The sequence below is a fragment of the Podarcis liolepis genome (assembly GCF_965112155.1).
Source record: "Podarcis liolepis genome assembly, chromosome: 9".
NCBI classification, from domain to species: domain Eukaryota; kingdom Metazoa; phylum Chordata; class Lepidosauria; order Squamata; family Lacertidae; genus Podarcis; species Podarcis liolepis.
Genome location: NC_139564.1, coordinates 60,120,966 through 60,145,728, shown reverse-complemented (window position 1 = coordinate 60,145,728; position 24,763 = coordinate 60,120,966). Strand labels below are relative to the sequence as shown.

At 41.1% G+C, this 24,763-nt stretch overlaps 2 protein-coding genes across 15 annotated transcripts in view; one reads left to right on the top strand and one right to left on the bottom strand.

Moving 5' to 3' along the window:
• Positions 1-24,763, top strand: part of FRYL (FRY like transcription coactivator) — a 141,050-nt gene that overhangs the window by 109,482 nt on the left and 6,805 nt on the right. For 11 of the 12 annotated variants that reach the window (XM_083459502.1, XM_083459503.1, XM_083459511.1 and 8 more), the window contains 14 exons: positions 581-678; positions 1,571-1,741; positions 2,931-3,071; positions 5,393-5,590; positions 5,987-6,148; positions 6,839-6,913; positions 7,068-7,244; positions 10,986-11,186; positions 13,139-13,309; positions 16,174-16,427; positions 17,538-17,742; positions 18,813-18,962; positions 19,591-19,689; positions 23,572-23,640. In XM_083459502.1, coding sequence (XP_083315628.1) covers positions 581-678; positions 1,571-1,741; positions 2,931-3,071; positions 5,393-5,590; positions 5,987-6,148; positions 6,839-6,913; positions 7,068-7,244; positions 10,986-11,186; positions 13,139-13,309; positions 16,174-16,427; positions 17,538-17,742; positions 18,813-18,962; positions 19,591-19,689; positions 23,572-23,640 — 2,171 coding nt within the window. Of the gene's footprint in view, positions 1-580; positions 679-1,570; positions 1,742-2,930; positions 3,072-5,392; positions 5,591-5,986; positions 6,149-6,838; positions 6,914-7,067; positions 7,245-10,985; positions 11,187-13,138; positions 13,831-16,173; positions 16,428-17,537; positions 17,743-18,812; positions 18,963-19,590; positions 19,690-23,571; positions 23,641-24,763 lie in introns of all 12 variants that reach the window. The other variant, XR_014515795.1, reaches the window with a different exon arrangement.
• The window catches only part of ZAR1 (zygote arrest 1), a 35,356-nt gene continuing 17,855 nt past the window's right edge, over positions 7,263-24,763 (bottom strand). Inside the window, exon 4 of one of the 3 annotated variants that reach the window (XM_083460083.1) lies at positions 7,263-9,171. In XM_083460083.1, the coding sequence (XP_083316209.1) occupies positions 9,034-9,171 (138 nt within the window). In that variant the 3' untranslated portion in view covers positions 7,263-9,033. Of the gene's footprint in view, positions 9,172-11,195; positions 12,091-18,970; positions 19,462-24,763 lie in introns of those variants that run through there. The other 2 variants (XM_083460084.1, XM_083460085.1) reach the window with 2 other exon arrangements.

Genomic DNA, 24,763 nt, shown 5'->3' with positions numbered 1-24,763 from the left:
CACAGTTTCTTACCAAAAGGCAGCAATATCTCTCCTCCTCTCCACCGCTCCCCAGTTTCTTTCCTCTCACTTTCTCCTTCTTCCATCCTGCTCCTCCTGAGGTGACCCATTTGGACACTGAGGTCGATTCCTGCAAGGGTCAGTCTGTGTACTTCTTACTTCCCTTAGCAGCTCAGACAATCACCAGGACAACAGTCCACTGCCCACCTCCAGCTTTAAAGGCAGTATGCTTCTGAAGACCAGTTGCCGGGCCCCGCAGGACAAGAGAGTGCTGTTGCCCTCAGGTCCTGCCTGCCCACTTCCTATAAGCATCAGGGCAGCCACAGTAAGAACAGGATGCTGGACTAAATGGGCCACTGGCATGATCCAGCAGGCTTGTCTTGGTTTTTTGTAAAAGACAAATATTATACAGAGAGACATTGTAATAATGGCATGATATAGTAAGATTTCTCAGAGAATTAAGTTTCATACTTAGTGGTTTTAGATAGCTTTTCCAGGTCAGAATTCTTGGAGAAAGTGGTCAGAAAACACTGGGAATGCTTTTGTACAGATAAATTATGCTTCATATTTTTCCGTGCAGGATTTCCTCTTAACATCTTGTGTTTATTGCCTCATCTAATCCAACATTTTGATAACCCAACTCAGTTCTGTAAAGAAACAGCCGACAGAATAGCCAAGGTATGTAGCAGACTGACACCATTCAGAAAATTACTTTTGGCTTCCATAGTGAAGGCAGAGATGGAAATGTGATTAAACATCTGCTTTTACTAATGAGCTATTTGTTCTCCCAATATGTTGGCAAGGCAGGGAGGGGTGAGGCAGTAATAGTCTGCCTGAATGAATGATAGAACACTTGGGAAACCACATTAAATGAGGTGCCAGAGTGTAATTAAATTTCTTCCCAAAGGGCATATTTATTCTTAAAATAGTCAAAGGGGGGAGAAGTGTTTCCTTAATGTTTGTTAGTCAAACTTTATGCAAATATCACAGAACCAAGAACAATTCCGAAGTTTATCTAGGGAAGCTGAGTTACTTCAAACTGACTATTGCAGTTTAATCTTAAAATTTTAGAGACACATAATGGTGATAATATGTTATGCAACAATTCAACAATGGTAGTTCAGACTACTTTGTATAATAAAAGAAGGCCTGATTGTTATGTTAATGTGGCCATGTGGTGGAGCACTTTTTTATTGAGGGTGTGGCGGGCTGAGTGGGATAGAAATCACACCATCAGATATTGGAAATAATGTGCAAGACAAACATTGTAGAGGATGCACTAGATAAATAGCTGAATGATTTGATGGTTGATGCTACAGCGCAAACTCTTGTTTGATGACCGATATATTTCTGGTACAATCCACTTTATTGGATATAAACCTAGAAATAGCCTTTATGATTTGGTTTTCTAACAGTATTGCTGCATACCAGCAGTCTTACAGATTTTCATAGTAACGTCCTCAGTTTTATTGACCATAAGCTTCTTATAAGGCCTCGCCTTTTGTAAATTCAAAAACTATACTTAAAAGATGTTCACATAACAAATATTTTTGCGTTTTGTGTTTCATAGGTTTGTGCAGAGGAGAAGTCGCCAACTCTTGCTAATTTGGCTCATATGATGAGTTTATACAGTACACACAGTTATTCCAGAGACTGTTCTAACTGGATTAATGTAGTGTGTAGATATTTGCATGACTCCTTCTCAGAAACTACTTTTAATCTTATAACATACCTTGCGGAGGTAATGAAATAATATATCATTTTACATGATTTAAAGTGTCTCTCTCAATTGTGCTATACCAGGGGTGGCCAATTCCCAAGAGACTGTGATCTACTCACAGAGTTAAAAACTACCAGTGATCTACCCGCTTTTTCTGGGTTCAGGTCAAAGTTGTTGAGTTTTTTCAGGGAGGAGGGAAAATGTTGAGCTTTTTTTTTAGGGGAGCCACAGTTGTTCAGCTTCTTTCGGGGGAGCCAATGATCTACCAGTGACCTACCGGTAGATCACAATTTACCTGTTGGACATGCCTGTGCTATACTATTTCCCACTTAAATAAAGCTGAGCATTTTGTCCTTTCATAGATAAATGTCAAATAGGTTTGGAGTAAGGGATTTTCTTCCTGTGTAAGAGATTGATCTACTCCAATGTGGTTCATGTTATTGACTTGGCAATGCTTATCTCCCTTCCGGTTTCATGATTTGGAAAGAGACAGGGACCCTGCTATCCACAGAAAGTCCAGAATGACTGTTCCTTCATCTTCTTCCCCCTCGCCTTACCTGGAACCCTGTGTCACTTTATTTATTTTATATTTGTAACATTTATATGCCCCCTTTTCCTCCAAGGAGCTCAAGATAGAGCTCCTCACAATAACCTTGTGAGGTAGTTTAGGCTGAGAGTGACTAGCTTAAGGTTACCCAGTGAGCTTCATGGCTGATTGGGACTTTGAACCCTAATCTCCCTGGTCACAGTCCAATATTCTTAGCTAGTTGTAACTGTGGATGGGTTGGTGTTGCTGTGCTCTCTACATGACCATCATCTGGCTGAGTCTGCAGCCAGCATACTGAGATGGAGAGTAGAAGAGATGCAGTGGCAGCAAATTTAAGGTGATACAAATGCTAGTCCACTGCTCCTGCCACTGGATTTGCATGGGTCTCCCCTACAGAAACACGTGTGCTTCAGATCTCAAGCAGACAGGTTTCCCGGTGGGTAAATTCTGTGGGTTTCCCTTTTAAGGTGGTAGGTTGGAACTGCTTAAAAAAAAATATTGGACTTGGAAAATACAGTTTAGTTCAATAGTTTTCTGTTTCCAGTATCAGAATTCTTTTACATTGAAAAAAAAATGTCACATAAGCAAAACTACTAATTTAAAGCAAATTTCTGCTATTTTGAAGACAACAGATTAAATCAATTTTTATACATTTGTTTTTAGCTGCTAGAGAAAGGTCTATCCAGCATGCAGCAATCTTTACTGCAAATCATTTACAGCCTTTTGAGTCACATTGACCTGTCTGCAGCACCAGTGAAGCAGTTCAATTTGGAAATTATAAAAATCATTGGTAAATATGTTCAGGTGAGTATTTTGAAGTACCTAATCTGAAAATGTGTATAACTATATATTTTCACCGATATTTTGCGCTTACTCAGACCAAAGATGCTAGATAGAATTTTCTAGTGAACAATGGGGGGCCCAGTTCTATTTTATCAATGCCTGTTTTTTATTCATTTTATTTATTCCCATAAAGCATCTCTGTAGTAATGTTCTATGTATATTCTAAATTATCTGATAATATTTGGGACACTACAGATAACATGTTCACAGATATAATCTGTACAATTTTTCAGCTGTGAGAGATGTGCAAATAGGCTTCCCAAACACAACTCTGGAAAAGGAATACTGTATGCATAAATCCACATTCTGCATAATATTTTTTCAAGCTCACTAGGTCATTGAAGAGACACTGAAGTTAAAAGCATGCTTGAATTATTTCCTGTGTTGCCATTTCTCATATAGATAAAGCTACTGAAGTTGTTGTGATGAAATCTGAGTGCATTGCTTTATTAGATAGCACACACATCAAGTTGTGCCCCAGTAACTTGTTCATTGTTTTACATTTAGAAGCATAGCTTTCAAGATTTCATTGAAAATACAATCCCTGGGAGTTATTTAGCCTTTTTGCAGAAGTGTTGTTGTTGTTGTTGTTGTTGTTGTTGTTGTTGTTGTTGTTAAGAATGCCTGGAGCATACAATTATTTCATAATACATTTTACCAATTTTATCCTTTACCTTTGAACTACAGCACAACAAATGCCTTAATCCTAATTAACCAGGAAAAATGGTTAGTGTCTATCTCCGTGCATTTTTGGCCATTGATAGATAAGCACTTAAGTTATTGTATTCTTGTCAGGAAACATTAAGCAAAGTAGATGATCAATGTAGTTGGAGATCTTATAGCCTGCCATCTGTTCCTTTCACCTCTAACATTTCTTATGGAAGATTAAGGGACCTTTTGCTTCATTGGCTATATTTTTAATCAATACTTCAGCTAGATAAAAGGCTGGTAATCTGCATATTGTTGATATTAAAGGCTAAGTTGATTAAGTGAAGTAAGAAAAATGTGGGTGCCAGCTGTTCTTGGTAAGAAGAAAAATATAAATATATAAATTTATGGGCAGTGATTTAAAGAATACTGAACAATGTTTTGATATATGAATATCAAGCTACTCAGTTCTGAATTTACAGCTCTGAAAGAGAGTGTCCTACTTCAGTCAATCATATCTGAGCTTAATAAGACAAACTATGAATGAATCTTTTGTCCATTTGTACAGCCTGTTCACTGCCCAATTTGTGTAAGCTGCAATTAAACCAGAAGGGTCATTGTTTTAGTATCCTGGCTTGTGTCAAAGTTAGTAACAGTATTTCTCCATTTCTTCTGAAATGGAAAACTATGGTTAATTAGACACTTCCTGGTTTAATCATGGCTTAATCAAAGGGGTTCCACCTATTAGTAGAAGGCTTGTTGATATCAGTTTATTAAGCCCATACATGATAATCAGAATCTGCACAGTATGTGATGGGCATTTGTGTGTGTGTTCTTGTTGGTTGTGATAAGGCATGCTGTGATAAAAGGTTCTAGTTTTTAATACTTTTTGTCAACCTCAAGTTGAAGTCTTTACAATTGTAGGATTCAAAAATACTGCAACAACTTAAAAGCAAGCCCCGTTGTTTTTCTTTTCTTTTCTCTTTCTCTCACTACATGATTTCTGCTTTTTCCTTTCCTTTTACTGACCTCTCAATCAGATAAATCCACTGTTTAGAGGCTTGTCACAATGAAATTAAGGAGAATGCACTTAGTCTAGAGTCTTCCTGTTGTGCTCTCTTGTCTTGATTGCTCCTAGAAAAGTTGAAGTCTGACCCCATGTGAACTAGTATACTCATTTCTAAATCACACCAAGACAACTGAAGCAGCCATTCTAGCAAAATAAAAGCCACTTATTCCATCTGTCATGTTGTGAGCATACTGTTACATTAACAAATCGGATAATTTAAAAATGACTATAGAAGCTTCTTGGATTCTAACATAGCATATGAAGTGCTAGACATTATAGCATACACAGTGGATATTCTCCAACATTTCCAGTAGTAGATGGCAAACTTCTGTATCTTAAGGTTCCCAGTCATATATTTAATATGAGGTAAGGTCTACTGACCTGTTTCATAAATTGAATATTTTAACTTCATTTCTCTAGAAGTATATTAATGTATTTTTCCTCAGTCTTTTAATGACTAATGCAGATCATGTTCACATTTAAAGGTGAGGTTAGTCAATTTCTTATAATTCTGTTTTTACTGACATTAACTGCAGTATGTATGCTCTTTTTCTTCCCCTGTTAGAGTCCATACTGGAAGGAAGCCCTTAATATTTTGAAACTGGTGGTATCTCGATCGGCAAGTCTTGTGGTACCTAATGATATTCCAAAGTCTTACGGTGGCGACATAAGCTCTCCTGAAATCTCATTTACAAAAATATTTAACAATGTCTCCAAAGAACTACCAGGGAAAACGTTAGATTTTCATTTTGACATTTCAGAGGTAAGGGCATATTGGATATAACATCTCTGTGCTTAGAATTTTGTCTTGGGCTGTATTTTGTAAAAACCAAACAAATACTGTGAGCTGGTTCACAGTAATGCTAAGCCAAGCCATTATTTAATGTTTCTTTTTGGAGTGAGTTTTCTGTTTTCCGCACTGCAGTCATCCTCCCAGCTTGCTTCATTGCCCACCATTCCTCAGTAAACCATGGTGCAGTGCGGACCCCCCTGCAACGTCACAGAGGAACCTCAGATGTGATAATGCCAACAGTCCTCATCTCCCCACAAGATGCCCCTTGCCCTGCCTTGCAATACACAATGAAAGTGAGAATTGTACGGCAGATGTGCTGAGCTGAAGAATTTAAGGTGCACATTTATATATTTCTTCACTTTATAGACACCAATTATTGGGAACAAGTATGGCGATCAGCACAGTGCAGCTGGCAGAAATGGAAAGCCTAAAGTCATTGCTGTTACAAGGAGCACTTCTTCAACTTCCTCAGGATCAAATTCTAATGGCTTGGTACCTGTCAGCTGGAAGAGGCCACAGTTGTCCCAGGTGAGTTACCTGGAAGTAACATCACATTCCCTAGGTCTTCAAAATATTGCAGGGAGGGGGGGGTGTTGTAGCATTTTCTGTAGCAATGGTAATATGCACTATTAACAACAAATACGACTTCAACATTTGGGAATATCAGCTAATTGAATATGATAGCACAGGTGCCCCCCCCAAACCATCACCTTGTGCATGACCGTGTAGACATGTGGCACTGGGAAATAAATAAATAGATTCAAACCAGGAAATGGCGGGAGAGAGCAGGAGAGTCCTCATGGCTTGCAAGGAGACCCTCCCTGGAGCCCAAAGAGGACTGCGGTGAGGGCAGAGGAAGCCCTAAAGAGTTCAGAGGCACAGCAGGGCTTTGTTTAGGCTGCTCAGCCTCCCTGCCTAGCAGTTGACGCACACAAAAGCGCAGCAGTAGCAGTAGCAGCTTTTCTGTGTGGCCTCCAGTCTCCAGCCCAGCCCCAGAGCTTCAAGTCTAGCCGAAGAGAGAGTTGTAGGGAGAGAGAGCAGGAGAGAAAGGAAAAAAACGGGCATTTAGAGGCTTTTTTAGAATGTGCTCCTCACACAAAATTCACTTATGCACGCAGGGGTCCAGAACGTAACCCCCGCATAAGTGGGGTGGGGGCACGCCTGCATAATCAAAACCCTTTTGTCTCCAATAAGTGACATGGTTTCCATTTTTTCCAGCGGAGAACCAGGGAGAAGCTAATGAATGTACTTTCTCTGTGTGGTCCAGAATCGGGTCTTCCCAAAAATCCATCTGTAAGTAATTGTAGATTCCAGAAGCTGAGGTTTGACATATTATAGTGACTAGTGTGATTTCAAGTTGCTTTGACTCCTAATTTTTCAGGGGTGCATCATTAAGAAAGAAAACTCCTCTGTATTCTGTTACATTATATTATGGATGTCCTTCTAGGTTGTCTTTTCTTCTAATGAAGACTTGGAAGTTGGGGACCAACAAACTAGTCTTATTTCAGCAACCGAAGAAGTAATTCAGGAAGAGGAAGTGGCTGTAGAAGATAATACCAGTGAACAGCAGTTTGGAGTTTTTAAAGACTTTGACTTTCTAGATGTTGAACTGGAAGATGCAGAGGTAAGTCCATATAGCAGTAGTTCTACTTTGAGACTTTTCCACAAGGCTATCCTTCAAGCAAAGAAAGGTTTGGGGACCTTATTCGTTCCATTTTGATGTACTGTATTTAATCAAAGCCTTTGATAAATCTAGCAAATGCCATAGTTTAGCAAAATTGAGATCTCTTTCTTGGAAGAGCAGGTTGTCCAAGATTTCGTGCTCTTTGACAGACCAAGAAAAGTTATTTTCACAGTATCTGTGCACTTTAAATTTGTCTGGAAGGAAAATGAACTGGTATTTATCTTGGATCAGTTCTGCTGGTATGGGACTATCAATAGGCTTTATTGTAGGAATATTTTGAGGGGTTGTCGATTCCATACCGGATATTGCATTGGGAAACATAATGTCAATATTTGGTGGTTAGTGACAGTCCTAAAACTACAGACCACATTGCCCAGTGTAACTACACAGAGCATGAAGTATAGCCTTTAGTACCATCAACGCCTGAGCAAAAGTTATTCCATTGAACATTTTAAATGAAATTCTATTCTCATGGTATGCTGTAATACTATCTTGGCAAAAGGTTTATGTTGGAATTGCTTTGACCTTTATCCATTCACACTGTATCTGGTTTCATGGTGCATTTGTCATCTTTATCTGCATTTTTTCTGTTTTGAAGTAGTAAAACTTAACTGTTCCAGTATGCAAGATAACATTGCAGTGCATGGAAATCATATTTAGGGACCAATGCAATGCTATACTGTAAACCACATTTTTTTCTAAAGGTTTCAAAAGTACAGGCAGAAAAAAGAGATAGCAGAATATCTTTTTTTATAATTGGACTTGCTATACATATTTTTGACATGAGCTGGTTTCAAATAATAATGCACATTATGGAAGATTAAGGGCAGAGTTGTGTATATTCAGCAATTAGAATAACCAGTAGTTCCTTTTTCAAGGAAGGCAGAATCATGTCTCTATATTTTTAAAAAAGCAAAAGTGTATATATTTCTTTATTTGTATAATTCTGCTCCTAACAGAGATGAGGTTGCTATTATCTGGTGTTCATTAGCTATTTCTGCATTTTATAGTGTGATCATGGAATACATACAGCCCTGGTAAAGGGCTGATCCCCACACAGAAGGTTTAAATTACAGGTATAGCCTGTAAGCAATTTTTATTCTAAAATTGTAACGTAAGGATGCTGCAGGACCCAGACTTTGCTTAAAGTAGATGTGTATGAGCCCTCTTCAATTACATTTTTAGCCAAAGAAGTTATGGAGTTCCTTCACAATTCAGAACTTCATAAACACTCCAGTTTTTATTTAGAATTCTCATGAAAATAGGTTTACCTGTTTGCAGGTAGTTCCACTGCTGTGAAGAGGTTGCAGGCATAAAGCCATAGTGATACTGAAGGCAGTGAAGGAGCTCTCACTCATGCATTCATCAAAGTTCTAGTGAATTTGAAGGGTCCCAAGATCAGAGAGAACATGGGAAATCGCCTTCACATAAGTGTCCCAAAGCTTTGTTACTAGATGAAATTCTCACTAGCATTATTGACTCTTAAAGGAAATTTTCGCTTATTTTTCTCACTTTTAAACAAGCCACATGCAAGTGGAAGGTGTTGCAGATTATACACATGCACACATAAGGGGTAGGAGAGGGAGAAAGAATAATTGGATATATTTATTTTTACACTCATTTGCTATGGAAGATATTTGCATTATCTTTTATATAAGTACCTCCAAGTTCAGTTGGCTTAGACACATCGTAGCAGTTGAGTGTAAGAGGACATATCTCATTAATAGAGCTAGGAGTTATCAAACTGTGGGAAGGGTACAACTTGTGTGTCAGAAACACTGAGGAGCAAACATGAAGGCTTTCCAGCTGGACCATCCATGATTGAGCAGTTGACCTGTTTTGTTTGTAGGGCACATTCCAGCCTTTCCTGTTAATAGTGAATTTAACAATAAGTTGACTGGTCTCATTTCTAGGACCTCCAAACATCAGGAGCCTTACAGTAATGGAAAGGGTGGGGGCTCAGACTCCTTAATACATAAATATTTATAATAATAATGCTACAGGACATGACAATTTATTGCTGGTGGACCACAGCTTTTGAATACTGTATTTTTCTGTGTATAAGACGATATTTTTAAAATTGGGGGTGGTCTTATACACGGAATGTTGCAATTAAATATATAAATAAATACATGCCGCCATCCATATTCTTCCCCCCCCCCCAGCCTCATGACAAACCCTGGTCTGGTACTCCCCCCCCCCATCAGCCCCCACTCCAGATACTGTCCCTTCCACCTGGTTCCTTCAGCCATCCCCTGGCTACCCAGACCCCTCATTCCCCAAGCGCACTCACTCAGCCAGCTCTGGCAGTCGCAGCTCCTCGATCAGCATTCGCATCTGCCGGCGCTCGTGGAGTAAATACGGTACATACCGTAAATACTGTGACAAAAGTGCAACACACAGGCAGGAAAGCTGGAGCTGCAGCTACAGTGGAGTTACACTGAGCTGACAGGAGCAGCCGCCATTACACAGCTTGCCTCACAGTTGTTTGTTTAAATATATGGTACTAAATATACCGGTGTTTTGAATAGTTAATAAAATATCAAAGTTGTTCTGTTTGGTGTTTAAAAAAATTATTTCTTAATTTTGGGCTCAAAAAATAGGGGTCGTCTTATACATGGGGGCATCTTATACACGGAAAAATACGGTACATTTCTTAGCTGGGCTAGGGGATCTTGTGGCCCTCCCATCTCCCAGCAGCCTCAGTCAGCATGGCCCAGGGGTCAGGGATGATGGTTTGTAATCCAGCAACCTTTGAAGAGTCAGCCACCTTTGACATAGGGGTAGCATTCAAAGAGGCCCATAAGCAAGCTGCTATTAAAACACATTCCCATTCCTAGCAAGGAATTAAAAAGTTCTTTACTTCAGGATTGAAGAAAACATTCATGTTTTGAGGACATGAATAATCATAACACTATCTAAAAACATTTATGCTTTCCTGCACTGTGAGTAAAATTTATGCATTCTATAGTTTGTCCTGTAAATGTAGATAAAGTCAATTTAAAATCTCATCTGTGTTACCCTCAAACAATTTGCTAAATTTGTTTTAATATATGTTACACTGAGAAAATGTACCATAGCCATCTTGTTTTCAGTGTTTGTCTCATAATGTTTTTTTTTAGCTGATTTTACTGCAATGTGGAGACAATGAAATGTTAGGGTTTTTTGGCAAAAGCTTTTCCAGAGCTTGAATCAGTCTTCTACTGTTGGCAAGCATACAGTATAGAAAATGCCCCCATTGTAAAGTATCTTTAAGTGTTTGTCCTCGTTCTAATTATGTGTGTTTTTCTTTTTGCGAACCAGGAGCTGCAGGTAAGTTGCAGCCTGGTGCAGTGGCTTGTTTCATCTCTTGTCATCTGTGATGTATTTGTCTGTCTGTGCTTGGTAGTCAGATACCTTGTATTGCTAAGGATATATGGCTACAGAAAATAATACACTGAGCTATTGCCATCCAGACACAAGGTATCTGCAAGGGAACATTAAGGAAATTGTTTTTGCCATGTATTAAAACACTTTGAATACAAACAGCATTAATTGAATTTATATATCCAATTAACTTGAAGGGCTGATTGAAACTCTGCTCCCAATTAATTCAGTATTTGTGTGGCTTTGTTTTGCTGTGTTCATTTCAGTATTACGTGTATTCTGAGAGCTTTAGAATGAACATTACCTTTATTACAGGGTGAAAGTATGGACAACTTCAATTGGGGAGTCCGTAGGCGTTCCTTGGATAGTATTGACAAGGGAGACACACCATCACTCCAAGAATATCAGTATTCTGGTAGTACCCCAAGCTTGAACTTGACCAATCAGGAAGATACTGATGAATCTTCAGAGGAAGAAGCCCTGACCGCAAGTCAGATATTATCACGATCACAGATGGTAAAACATTTATTCTCAGATAGCTTTCTCCTTGTTTTAACCTTCGAATGGTACTATCAAGTGTGTAAATTATTCAGAGTTTTGACTTGGTCTCTCTTTTGCAGAAGGCATGGAGAAGTGTGGTGTTTTAAGTACAGCAGTATATATTTATTTAAAACATTTCTGTACTGCCTTCTATAAAAATCTCAAGTTAACATTACAGTGGCTAACTTGGCTGCGGCTTCTGATTGGCTGCAGGAGCTTCCTGCACTCAAATCAGAAGCCGCGTTGGATGTTCGGCTTCCAAAAAACCTTCGCGAGCCAGAACACTCACTTCCGGGTTTGCGGTGTTCGGGAACCGATTTGTTTGGGAACCAAGCCGTTCGACAACCAAGGTACCACTGTAAAGAGTTAACAAGAATGCACAACAGTTAACACAGATGTACAAAACAGGAGCAACCAACCCGAGGCAAATTGAAACCAGTCTGTATTAAAAGCTAGATGTGGCCTACACAGATGTAATTGGCAGGTGCCTAAATTTAATACCAGTGTCAGTTAGAAGCAGCTCCCCTGGTTGGGTCCTGTGGCACTTCCACCAGAGAGACTGCGAAGCACATTGACCACATCAACTTCCCTCCTGTCTTGCCCCTTTCCCAGTAATGGGCAGCAACACGCCTATTGGGAAGCAAGCGCTGCCGCTCGGATCAAGCTGCTTCTGGCTTTGGCACCTGCCTTAATTCAGAGAGACGATTCCATAAAGAGGGCACCAAAAAGACCCTGGTTTCCACCAGATGCAGGCTGTCCAGGACGGCTTGATCAGCTGACCCCAGTGACTGGATAAGTTGGTATGCAGCCTCTTGCTTTCCTCCTAGTTGCCTGAATGACAGCTAACAGGAGTGATCCGCTGAATGCTGCTCTGGCATAACTTGCTCACCCCTTGCCAACTGAGATATGTCAGGCTACAACAACATGGCTCTTGTAAAAGACTTTCGGCTAAATATTCTGTGGTTCCTGCTCATTTTAATACCTGCCCAATTCTCACTAGTGGTCCCACTAATTGTTGTTCAGTTGCAATGGTAATATTGCAGTTTTATTACTCTGTTTTTTAGTACAGTGGTACCTCTGGTTGTGGACGGGATCCGTTCCAGAGCTCCGGTTGGATCCTGAGGTTTCCGCAACCGGGGGTGCCGCTTCTGCACGTGTGCTCAGCATGTAGAGTGCTTCTGCGCATGTGCGAGTGGCAAAACCTGGAAATATACTTCCAGGTTTGCTGCTTTCATAACTCAAAGTTTACGTTACCCGAGGTTCTACTGTAATGGGGTGTGTAAGAGAGAAAGTTAAAAAAATATTTAGTTGGTTTTTCAGATTAATATTTCACAATCCATATCCAAGATACAACATAAAAACAAGATCCCAAAGAATCCCCTGGACCTCCCTCCTTCCCTTTGTGGGTCCTATTGTTAATCAGTTTCCTCCTGCATCTTTTATTAATAATCCAAATCTTTTCCATCTCCATTATATCCAAAATTCAACTTTAAACTACAAGTGTTAGTCCAGCCCTACTAATGATTTTAACCGTTTACAATGGTTTTTAAGATAAATCATAAATTTCCCCCAGTCCTTATTAAAATTTTGGTCCTCCTGATTTCTGAGAGAAATGTTTTAAATATTGTATGATATTTCTGCTTTTCAGCCATCTTGAGTTCCTTTTTGGATATAAGATTTTTAAAAAATAAATAAAAATGGAAAGTGTGTTTCCATTGTGCTTTATCAATGGAAATGTGCCTTTTGCTTTAAGAATAAAAAGTTTCCAATCCTCAATATGTGTTTCCAACATGGTAGATATACACAAGGTGGTAACTGAATTCGTAAGTAGTGCAAAATTTTGCCTGTATTTTGCTTTGTAATTAGCTGGAGGTGTTTGTGTTTATTTATTTTTTCTGCTGATCCTTGTTTTATTTTTGTCTCCTTAGGTAAACAGTGACTCAGCTGCTGATGACACAGCACTAGATAATTCTGGGTCGCTGCAACAGTCCCAAGATTCCACTAGCAGTGTTGGAACAGAAGAAGTGCTTCAAATCAGAGCTGAGACCCCAAGTTTGGAGGTTTCCCCTCTAGATAATGCTAGCAACCAGCTGCCTGAGGTGGGGAATAATGTGGGCTGCTGGTGCATGGCTGATTTGGGCTCTTTCTAGCACTGTATAGTATCTCTTTGCTTCCTTTCCGAAAGCATTTTCTTCTGTAATTGATTGTTTAATTGAACCGGTTGTGGTGGCATAAGGGAACGAGAATGTTTTCTGGAAACCAATCATTTCCTTCATGAACTAAAGATGTTCACCAAAGATTAAAAATAGGTTTGAGGGCTAATAATGGATATTTTGTGGTGCAGAACAATAATTGAATAAGCAAGATGGTTTTCTGGATGCAGCAATTATCTTCCTGTGGTCTTCCCTCCCCCCCCTTCCTCCTCCCCCCATTTTTGCTTTGTCTTTGTGATTGGGTGCTTTCATTGAAATTTGAACCTCAGGCCAGCTGTGTTAGCAACTGGCTGATTCAGCTAGTCCATTTGAACAGGAGATCTATATGCTAGTGGCATTTTTTTTCTCTTAATGGAAATGCTATATGGAGTAAGCCAGATTCCCAGCTGGTAGCTGATAAGAAATCAGTGAGTATTTTAAGTTTGTGTTTGCCATTGCAAACATTTTTTTTAAAAATATGCAATAACTTCAAAGATGAAGCAGTCCATCTCTGATCTGTAGTTCTTACTGGAAAAACTAAGAGTTAAACTAATCTGTACAAGAGTAGTTAATGACACATTGTTTTTCCTCTTTTCCTGAGCCACTCAGAGCCATCATAAGACAGCTCTGGAGAGAAAACTAAGCAATCAACTGCTGCTTATGGCCTCTTAAGGTAGAGGTGGGGAACTGGATCTAGCCACTGTATTTAGGCTAAGTTCCCCACCTTCCACAGGCCAGTTTTGACAGATGGATGTGGCCACCCACCAGTCACCTGGCATCATAATGGCATCAGATGATGACACCTTTCAAAGTTCAGCTGATGGGCAGTTACAGTGGCCGCCTTTGAAGGTGTGCAGTTTCAAAGGGGGTTCCCCCATTAGCACAGAGTGGTTTGCATTGAAACTGCTTGTGCAAACAAGAGCTCCCTCCCATTTTAGCAAGCCGTTTCAATGCAAACCGCTTTGCACTAGTGGAGCAATGCCTCTTTGACGGCACACTCGCAACAACAAGGTGCTTTGCAGAGGAAGAAAGCTGTGTTTTAGCAAACAGTTTCCATGCATCCTACTTCAGAAGAGCTGCCTTGACTGCACTGGGGAGTTCCCGGGGCCAAATTGTCGAGCGCAGCTGATCCTAATGGATCTCTCCAGATAGCTCCACTTGCAAGGAACAATCTCACTTTAGGATCCTGCTCCATTGGAGCTATTTCCATACCTGTCACACCTCACATTACATATGCTATCAGGTATGGGGTTAAGTGGCCATGATTTGGGGAAAATGGTGTTGTGGGCCAGGTTAGGATCCCTGTCAAGCCAAATGAAGCCCCCAGACTAGAACTTCCCTACCCCTCTTTTAGAGGGTCAGATCAAATGGGCCCCTTCAACTTGACATATTTGCTCAACCTGCAGGTGATAGGGCCTTTAATTCATTCTGATGTTTCCAGGCAGTTGCAAAGAGCTTATTTGCCCCTTTTATCAGCCTTGCAAACTGATCAGATGCAGACACGAATTGCACTAGCAGCAGTAACTAGGGTGAAGGTAAGTGATAGCACAGCAGTCTCCCTAAAACAATTGGAGAGGAATAAGAGAGCTTGTGACAGGGCGCTGCCCTATAGAGCTAGTATTTAGGAGCTTTAACTTTGCTACATTGCATGATGAACAGTGCCATTTACAAAAAGTCTGCTATACAGGGCAGGTTCTAATGTTGCAAGACTGAACTTCCACCTATGCAACAGGACTTTATCTGCCTCTTCTTCCCCCTTGCAGCACCCCCCCCCCAAAAAAAAATCTGCTCACTTTACCCTCCAAAACAGATTTTGAGGGCCAACAAGGGACTGCAAGGGAAGAAGAGGGAGTCCTGTTGGGCAAGCAGATGTCAGTTCCACTTCAGCACAGATAGCTCTGGATACAACTTTTTGTTGAATCCTTCAAAAACCTTTAGCCATCATATTCAGGGCTTTTTCCTGCTGGCCTTTGCAATAAGTACTATGATTCTTAAATTGTCACGAGTGTGAAGAATCCTGTTTTGATACAGGGTAAACATAATGTGTGTGTTCTGTTTGGGGAAATTGCACTTACCTTTTAAAAATATAGACTGTTTGAAGGCAGTAGATGTCATTATTCTTGGAGAACAGAAAAAAATGACAATCGTCAAAATATTTGGTGTCTTTTGTTAAGTGAGCTTGTATCTTGTTGCTTGGACTAAAGCATGGTTGCATTCCATTGTGCATACTGTGGGAGAAGCATTCACCCCTTATCCTGCCAGTTTCTTCTTTGTAGCCTCGGTACAATCAGTAAGGCACATCTGTTAGAAGCTGCAGACGTAATTTCTGTTGAATGATGCTAAAAGGAACAAAGTCCCATCCTCAGGATTTTACTCTTTTTTGCATTTAGCTGTCTAGTTTCACGATTCAGTTTATATACGGAAAGATGAAGTCTCCTAACAAGAGAAGCTTGCTGCTGACAGCAGAAGATTGTTTTCCTCTGCTTACTAAGCAACAAAGATATTGGGAATATGTTTTTTTGTGAGCAGTGTTTTGATACATTAAATATAATTAGTTACCTTAGAATACGGTGGGGAAGGTTTGCATTGCCTACTTTGGTTATTTATTTATTTTTGACTGATACACTTTGCTGAGTTTTAGAATATTCTTTCTCTGTCAAGAAATAATGCAATTTAACATTTTGGGATTTTGAGACACTGCTCCTTAGCAGTATTTGATGAACCCATTTTACTTCTGGGTGAGTTTTAAGACTCTGCTGCTTGCTTTGCAGGATGGCAGTTCACCAATAAAGGATGAACAAGTTAGTACAGCTAGTGAAGATACTGGATCATTTGCTTTGCAAGAGCAGCAAGAGTCCTTGATCTGTCAAGAACCCCTGGAACTAGAAGAAACTCCTGAAATTCCAGAGCACCCCACTGCTGATAGTTATACTGAATCGATCTGTGAAGATGATGTTACCCTTGCCTTGAAAGAGTTAGATGAAAGATGTGAAGAAGAAGAAGCTGACTTCTCTGGTTTGTCTAGGTAAAACTGATTTGAAGCCATATGTATTTTCTTTCATTAAAGTAATATCAGTATTGATTCATTCACTATTGCCTTAGAGACCAGTTTATTTGCAGTAGCGCAGGTAGATAAATAGATACCACTCCAGCGGGAAGGTAAACGGCATTTCTGTGTTCTGCTCTGCTTCGCCAGAAGCGGCTTAGTCATGCTGGCCACATGACCCAGAAGCTGTACACTGGCTCCCTCGGCCAATAAAGCAAGATGAGTGCTGCAACCCCAGAGTCATTCGTGACTGGAGACGGTCAGGGGTCCCTTTACCTTTACGCTGCCAGTGGCATTCCAAGCCTCTAATTTCTGTGATGCTTTGGGGTTGTTTTACTGCTGGTCCGTGCTGCTGAAAAGTTCAAATTTGTCTGCACCTTCCTCACTCCTACTGCTGCTGCCCTGCCAGGAAAAAAGCCAGAATATGGCTTATCATGATGCACTAACCCTGGGTTCATGGTTTGCTTCCCCAAACAAATCACAAGTGGTAAGCCAAACTTCTTGTGGCTATTTAGAGAAACCAACCACAAGCCCAGGTTTGGATCTCATGGCAAGCAAACTGTGGCTTGTTTCATGGCAGCAGCTGGAGTGGGAGACTTTTTAATAACATGCGCCAGCACACTGTGCATTCACATTACCCATTGTTTGTTTTTAACTAGGGTTGTACATGACATGAGAACTGGGCTCATGACATGACAATGGCATCATAAATCTTTCCTAAACTGCTTTTAGATAAAGTCCTAAAATGAGTAATGAAGGGTTTCCTCCCCAGATGTCACTAATTTTTTTTCCAGGTGGGGGGAGACTAGCCTACAGCTTGGAAGAATTTATTCAGTTTCCGTGAATCCTTGTTAAGTTGAACAACATTCTTCTAAAATTCTGCTTTGTAGAATCTGCTGTATGTTTGAAACATTTGATAATTAAGTTAGCAAAACAGCAACTTGCTCTTTGTTTTTGGCCCTGCTTCTGACATCATTTCAAACTGATCTACAGGCCCGTTTTAGAACTCCTTGCACAATGCCAAGGGCAGTAAGTCAAAAGATCTGAAACAGCATTTACTTAGCAGGCTTGTTTTTGCTTTATTTACAGTCAAGATGAAGAACAGGATGGTTTTCCAGAAGTCCAGACATCTCCACCTCCTTCCCCATTTCTTTCTGCCATATTGGCAGCTTTTCAGCCACAGGCATATGATGATGAAGAGGAAGCTTGGCGCTGCCACGTTAATCAGATGCTCTCAGACACTGATGGATCTTCTGCTGTCTATACATTTCATGTGTTCTCTAGGTTGTTTCAGGTAACTATCCGCAATCTCTCTTTGTTTGCCATTTTTATTTTGAAACATCTAGTACTGAAACATTTGTGTTGGTGTGTATCTGATTTTGGGGAAGCGGGGCAGGGATGTTAAATTGTCACTGTTTACGATTCCTCTGTTAGAAAGCTACTTGTTTCCCTTAGCCACCATCAGAGGGATAGCCGTCTCTAGGGGTGAGACTTTCCACATCATGTATTGTCAGGTGACTGTGGCATTGCATAGGTATGCTTATGAGGTGCAAAGTATTGTTCCTGTACATCTCCATGTATAAGAGTTGGCTGTCCCTACCTAGAACTATTACCATGTTGATCATAGAACTGTAGAGCTGGAAGGGACCCTGAGGGTCATCCAGTCCAACCCCCTGCAGTACAGGAATATGCAGGTGTCCCATATGGGGATCGAACCTGCAACCTTGGCATTATTGGCACTACAGTGGTACCTCGGGTTACATACACTTCAGGTTACAGACTCCGCTAACCCAGAAATAGTACCTCGGGTTAAGAACTTTGCTTCAGGATGAGAACAGAAATCGTGCTCCGGTGGCGCAGCGGCAGCGGGAGGCCCCATTAGCTAAAGTGGTGCTTCAGGTTAAGAACAGTTTCAGGTTAAGAACGGCCCTCCGGAACGAATTAAGTACTTAACCCGAGGTACCACTGTACGGTGGTACCTCCGGTTACAAACGAGATCCATTCCGGAGGCCCGGCCTTCGCCCGCAAACTCCTGGGTTTGCTTTGTTTACAACCCGAAAGTTACATTACCCGAAGGTAATGAAACCGAGGGTCCACTGTACACTCAAACAACCAGGCCCCTTTTAATGCAACATTAGAAGAGTGCTTCAGAAGATATTCTCAGTGTAATATGGTGATAACTCTCCCTTAGGATAAACTGATTTGCCCTGTCCCATCTGTTAAGACTGCACAATCCCACCCCCAAGCACAGGAAAAAGGGAAATTTAGGCTTACATGTGAACTCCTATTTAGCAATGTTGCCTGCCGTGCTGAAGAAAAGGAAGTGAAAATATTTCTCTGTCTTTCTAATATTCCCGTGTCTAGAACATTCAAAGGAAGTTTGGGGCTATAACACATGAATCCATCAGTTTTCTTGGGGAGAATCTACAGCGAATTGGAACAAAATTCAAAAGTTCACTGGACGTTATGATGATGTGTTCTGAATGCCCAACAGTTTTTGTGGATGCAGAAACGGTAATATCTTACGTTTATTAACACATGCTGAGCCTATGTCTAGTGAACTTTGCTACTAAGGTACAGAATGTTCTGTGATTTGAGATGTGCAAAGAATCACTCCACTTAAAAATATTATAATGTTAGCTTCAGTGCATAAACTGGCTGAAGGTGACTTGGCTTCCTAAATTCTCTGTGGTTGCTTCAAGTAATTTTTTCCTTTCAAATGTCCAGAATTTTGTCATCTATCTGAATAACGTTTGACAGTTAAAAGGTTGAAAGTCAAGTCTCAAATTCAGTGGATCTCTGATTATGAAGATGTTTAGTACCAAAATTATAAGTGTGTATGTGTTCCATTCCTGTAACATCTGTAGCAGCACCTGTCAGTTGGAACTGCTTCCCATTACGCTTCAGGCAGATGCCGTATCTGTTGTGTTTTCAGTGCCTATTCCATGCCATTCTTTTTTCCAACCTGCTTTTTAAGTGAAGATCTTTATCCCAGTCTGAAACTGTATTGGATCTGAAATTAAAAACAACTTCATATGTAAAAATAATGGTTTTTACTGTTGAAATTGCTTTGGGATACTTTATGGGAAGTGATTCATAAGTGGAATACATAGCAATAATTAAGGCTATTTTTATATCACAGCTGATGTCCTATGGCTTATTGGAAACCTTGAAATTCAGTGTGCTCGAACTTCAAGAACATCTGGATACTTACAATGCTAAAAGAGAGGCAGCAGAACAGGTAAATAATGTATTGTGGTGCCTGGCTTGTTGCATTGTGTGGAAAGAGGAAAAAGCTGAAAATTGCAGTTTTCCCAAGCCACACCCAGCTGCCCCACACTAGATTCATATTAGCTATCGCTATCTCCCTTCCCCACCAGGCCAAAAAGGTTACCCACCTCTGCTCTAATAGATGGAGCACAACAACAAAAATTGCAGTGTGAAGTGCTTCTGTTCCGGGTTTGAGCCACTCCACTACATTCTTGTTCCCTCTGCTTTTTCTTTTCCTCCTTCCAACACTCAGTAAGCTTCTCATGTCCCCTGAGCATGCTCAGTTCTTACTCACTTTTGGGGGAGGGGATGCTCCATGTTAGGGCGGGGGGGGGGGCGGTTAGTAGGGTGTGCCCAATATACGACATTAAAATATTTGATTTCACCATTAATGTCTCTGGAGCTCTCACATACATCCTTGGGGACATTTTAAAATAGCTTATCATTGTAAACCAGGAATGACTCTATCCATACAAAGAGATGTATATCTATATCTTGTCTTTTCTATATCTTGTCAATCCATATGATTTTTTAATATTGAATATTACATTTTACATCCTGATATCAGGTGGGAGTACTGCTCTCCCTAGGTGTTGAAGGCAGAAATCGTTGCTCTAATTGCAAAAAACTGAAGTGTTACCATGACAACCCCATCCACTTCCAATTTCTGCCTCACCTTGCTCTGTTGCTGGCTTCAGCTCCCTCCCCTTGTCATCAGCTCAGGCCTGTTAATTTTTTGCCTTTTGTCCCTGTGAATGTTGGAAACCTTTATCCCCCTCCTCTATCTGGCTCTGTGGTTTTTTGCCCTTTGTTTTTTGCTGCACTGTTCTCAGAGCCTCTCCTGCCACCAGCCACCATGTTTTCTCTCTCACCTTTTCTCTTTGTTCCCTTCCTTGATTATTTAAAACTGTAAAAAAAAGTCTCATCTTCAGGTGCTCCCATTTGCTCCGGGCAAGATACCACACACCTATGGGCAAATACAAACAGAGGTCTGCCATTACTGTATTACCCTTTGCTGTCTACCTGCCAAGACGCAGGCCTCTGCTATGGCCCCAGTGTCAGATCCCCAGAGAGGAATGGCTGCTTCCTCCGTTACATCCACTTCTTTTGTGCTAACTGCTGGCTCCTTGTCATTTCATGCCTGGACAGAGCCCTTGGTTTAACTGGAGATTGGCGGCTCCAGCAATGGTAAGGGCTCTGAGCCCACTCAGTGTTTGGTGCACAGGCAGCATAAAGTGGCTGCTAATTTTTGTGATGAGGAAGGAAGCCAGGCAAACCTTGGTCAGCTTTTTACTAGGGACGCTTCCCCACGGCAGTTCTCCGGGTTTCAGGACTCTTCCTGTGTAGCCACACTGCAGGGTATCAGCAGTCTCTGCCTGTTTCTACTACGCAACTGCTCCTGTGAATGCCTTACAGGTTGATTTCCGGGTTCTTCACCTGTTGAAAGAAGCTTTTTCTGACAGATCTAGCTAAGCCTTCATCTCCTCCTGCCCAGCCCACCTCTGCTCCTCTTCCTTGAGTTGCCTCTGAAGGTCTTCATTGCTTGTACCAAGCCTTTCCGTCAGTCTCAGTCCTTTTTCATTTCATTTTCCCGTGTCTCTCTGGGCAAGAAAGTATCCTCTGCTATTTTAACGATGGTTGAAAGCCTGTAGTACTTTGGCATATAATGGTTTGCATTTGACTCCTCCAACCAAAATCATGACCCATTTGACTAGTTTGGACAGCGTTTTCCTTGAATGCTCCCTGGGTTAGTCTCAAAACCTTTACTAAACACTGTAAGGCAAATGTCTGTGCTTTTCCAGAGGCAGCCTTTGGGAGCCATGTCCTCCTGGACCAATAGGCAGCATCTCATTCTCTCAATTGTTTGCCACCCTATTCAGGTCAAATTGGGTATGCCACACCTGATGTCATGACATACATGGAAAAGATACTACTGGTACTTACCCTTGAATGGTTCCTCTACATGCATGTAGCTTGACATAAGGGTTTCACCATTTTTCTAGGCTGCCTTTCTCCATATGATTGGTGGCCCATTTTCTGTGTTACTTCGTGTTTCCTGGATAGGGAGTGTCACATGTTGGGTTTTTTTTGTCATGCCACTGTTCTGTTTTTGGCACTTGCTGTCTTGGCTTATCACAATAAAAACTGGCGGAGGTCATCATGGTAAGGTCTCAGGTTTTTGCAACTGGAGCAGCAATTTCCACCTTAAACCACTAGGTGGAGCATTACTCTTACCTGATGACATGTTACATACATGCAAGAGAACGCTTCACGGCAAGTACCAATAGTATCATAAGACTTTTAAAAAGTAACAATGTTAAAGGCAAACAACCTTGAGCTTTGAAATATTTTCAGAATGTTAGATGATTCTGATACAATGGAGAATTCTTGTAAATGATAGGGTTGGGAGGACATAGGCTTTGCATTAAGAACAGAGGTTGTTTTTCTGGGTGAAACATTGAAATTAATTCAAACCTGAAGGCTTTCTGTTGCTTCAAAAATACTCCTGCGACCCACTCAAACCTTTGCCCTGCCCTAATCACTCACCATTTCTTCACTGAAAAATAGGCAGAATACAGGAATAGATCCCCGGGCAATCTTTTGACACCATCACTACAGAAACCTCATGTTGAGAGCTTCTGGTACACTAGGATGACAGAGGTCATTCTGAAGTTACCAGACACTGGACTCTCTGTGCATAAACAATACACAGATGACTTGGATACTGTCAGTTAATAGCAATGCACAGAAAATAACAATGCCCCACATCTAGTTGTGCTAGAATGCAAGTATTGCTAGGAAAGTGTTAGTTCCCTGAAATACTGTATTCACTACAGTTGAACTGTTAACCCAGTACAGAGGCTCCTTAAACAGGTAGGAAGATAGATGTATACATTGAACTGCTATGTATGCAAGCACTTCCATTGTGCTGGGTGGATCTGTGAGAGGACACACACAGTGGCTCCAGCATTAAAGACAATGGCAAAACCTCTTCACTGAGCAACTCCATGGGCATTTCAGCTTGGGCAAACAGAGTGTCTTGGATTGCAACCAGCCCATGTGTGAAAAGGCAGTATTGCGTTCTGGTATATTAAAGTGGAGGAAGTAGCTTAACTGCAGCTGGCACTACTGCTTGTCCCCTCATATTTCTATCACTTTTACTTGGGCAGGCTGAGATTCAGCCAAGACCCCCTGTGCAAGCTCTCCAACTTAGCCTAATGTTCAGGAGTGGAGCAGGTGGTATCAAAATCTAGTATGCCTCTAGGAGTCAGCTATGTCAGAGAATCCTGTCTGCCTCTTGAGGTCAGCTTCAAGCTCACTTACTTGCCATTAGACTCGTTTGGATTGTGCATGGTAGATATTTTCTTCTCTCTTATAACTTTCACTTTATACTTACGTGATTAGTAAGAAACCATTATTACATTGGATCATTGTCAACACTCCCACTGGAGGAAGAAGGGGCGGGCATTCTTTTGTCAATTCCTTTTCTCCTATGCAGCCCCCCTCCCTGTACCCAGAGATGTACTTGATGGGGGGAGAGACAGGAAGATGAGAGTCAAAAGGAGTTTGCAAGAGCGGGTTGGCAAAAGTTGGTTTCTGCCAAGTCCTCTCTGCTACCTGGCTAAAAATGAACCTTTCCTTCACCCCCATTAATAAACATCTCAAATATGAAAGAATAAGGATGTTACCCGACAAGATGTCCAATATGTCCATTATATCAGCAGGCTGTATTTATGATAATTTTGTGGTCCACACGAAATACAATCTCTCTGTTCTTCAGGCTCTTGCAAGCATCACTGGGTGGTTGTGTTGTTGTTGTTTTTTGTAATCATGCTTGTGTTTTATTTTGTAGTGGCTGAAAGATTGCAAGAGGACATTTGGTACAGATGATGGTATTCATGGAACCACTACAGATGCTCAGGTAGGTGTCAGGCCCTGGTCACTGGGTCCATTTTATGCCATTCATTAATATGAAAACCTTGTGTATGCCACAGTAGCAGTCATATTCCCAGACTGATTAAAGATTACTTGTAAAGGTTTTCATTTCAGTTATCACAACTGTCTGAGGAATTTTATGAAGCATTGGCCTGAGAATAATGGATTCTCCATCTTATTGAAGTGAGGAGCCAGGCTCTGGGTCTGGGCTTAATAACACTGAGCAGATAAGCAGGACAGATAGCATCTGCGTACCAAAACACGTCTGCCTTTTATGCAGCTGCTGTTGCAAGCGAGAGAATTGGTATGCTGCATCTCTGCTCATCAGATAAATTACTGTCTGGACCAGAAGCCGTGCTGGATCTAATCTAATTAGTCCTGGGCACATACCTATGACCCGTCTAGAAGGGTACATTTAAAACAATTACTGGAGTGATGAAAATCTTGCCTGTTGTATTTGCAAAGGGCTTTCCAGAACAATACAGCTGTAGCACTTGGAACTAATAGGTGCATGAAAGAAAGCACTACAGGAACATCTTTGCTAAGGCTTTTTAATACTTAATACCACAATATTACCAAGTATGCAACAACAAGAACAATATTTCAAGTAAATGCTTGCAACTGTCATGGTATTATGAGGATAGTGCTCTTTAGCACCCTGATGGTTACACTGTGGGGTGCTGCCGATGGTATTTAATATCAATATGAATCAGCTGGGAGTAGTTTGGGGGCAAGATGCCATCAGTAGGTAGATGACACTTGGTGATACTTCTCTAATATTTGACTCGAGAGAGGATATGGTGTGCCTAGATGCAATGGTGGGATGAATGAGGGGAAATAAGCTGAGGTTGAATCCTGGCAAGATGGTTGCACTGTGAGTGAGCTGTTCCCACGTCTAAGGAATTGGTTGACTGCCTGCCATGGACAGGGCTGCTCTCCTTCTGAAGGAGCAGCTACACAGCCTGGAGGTACTTCTGGATCCAGCCTTATCACTGGAGGCCCAAGTAGCTTCAGTGCCTAAACGGGCCTTTTACCAGCTGCACTTGGCATGACAGCTTCAGCCGTTCCTGGACTGGGAGAGCTTTACTACCATAGTTCAGGCACTAGGC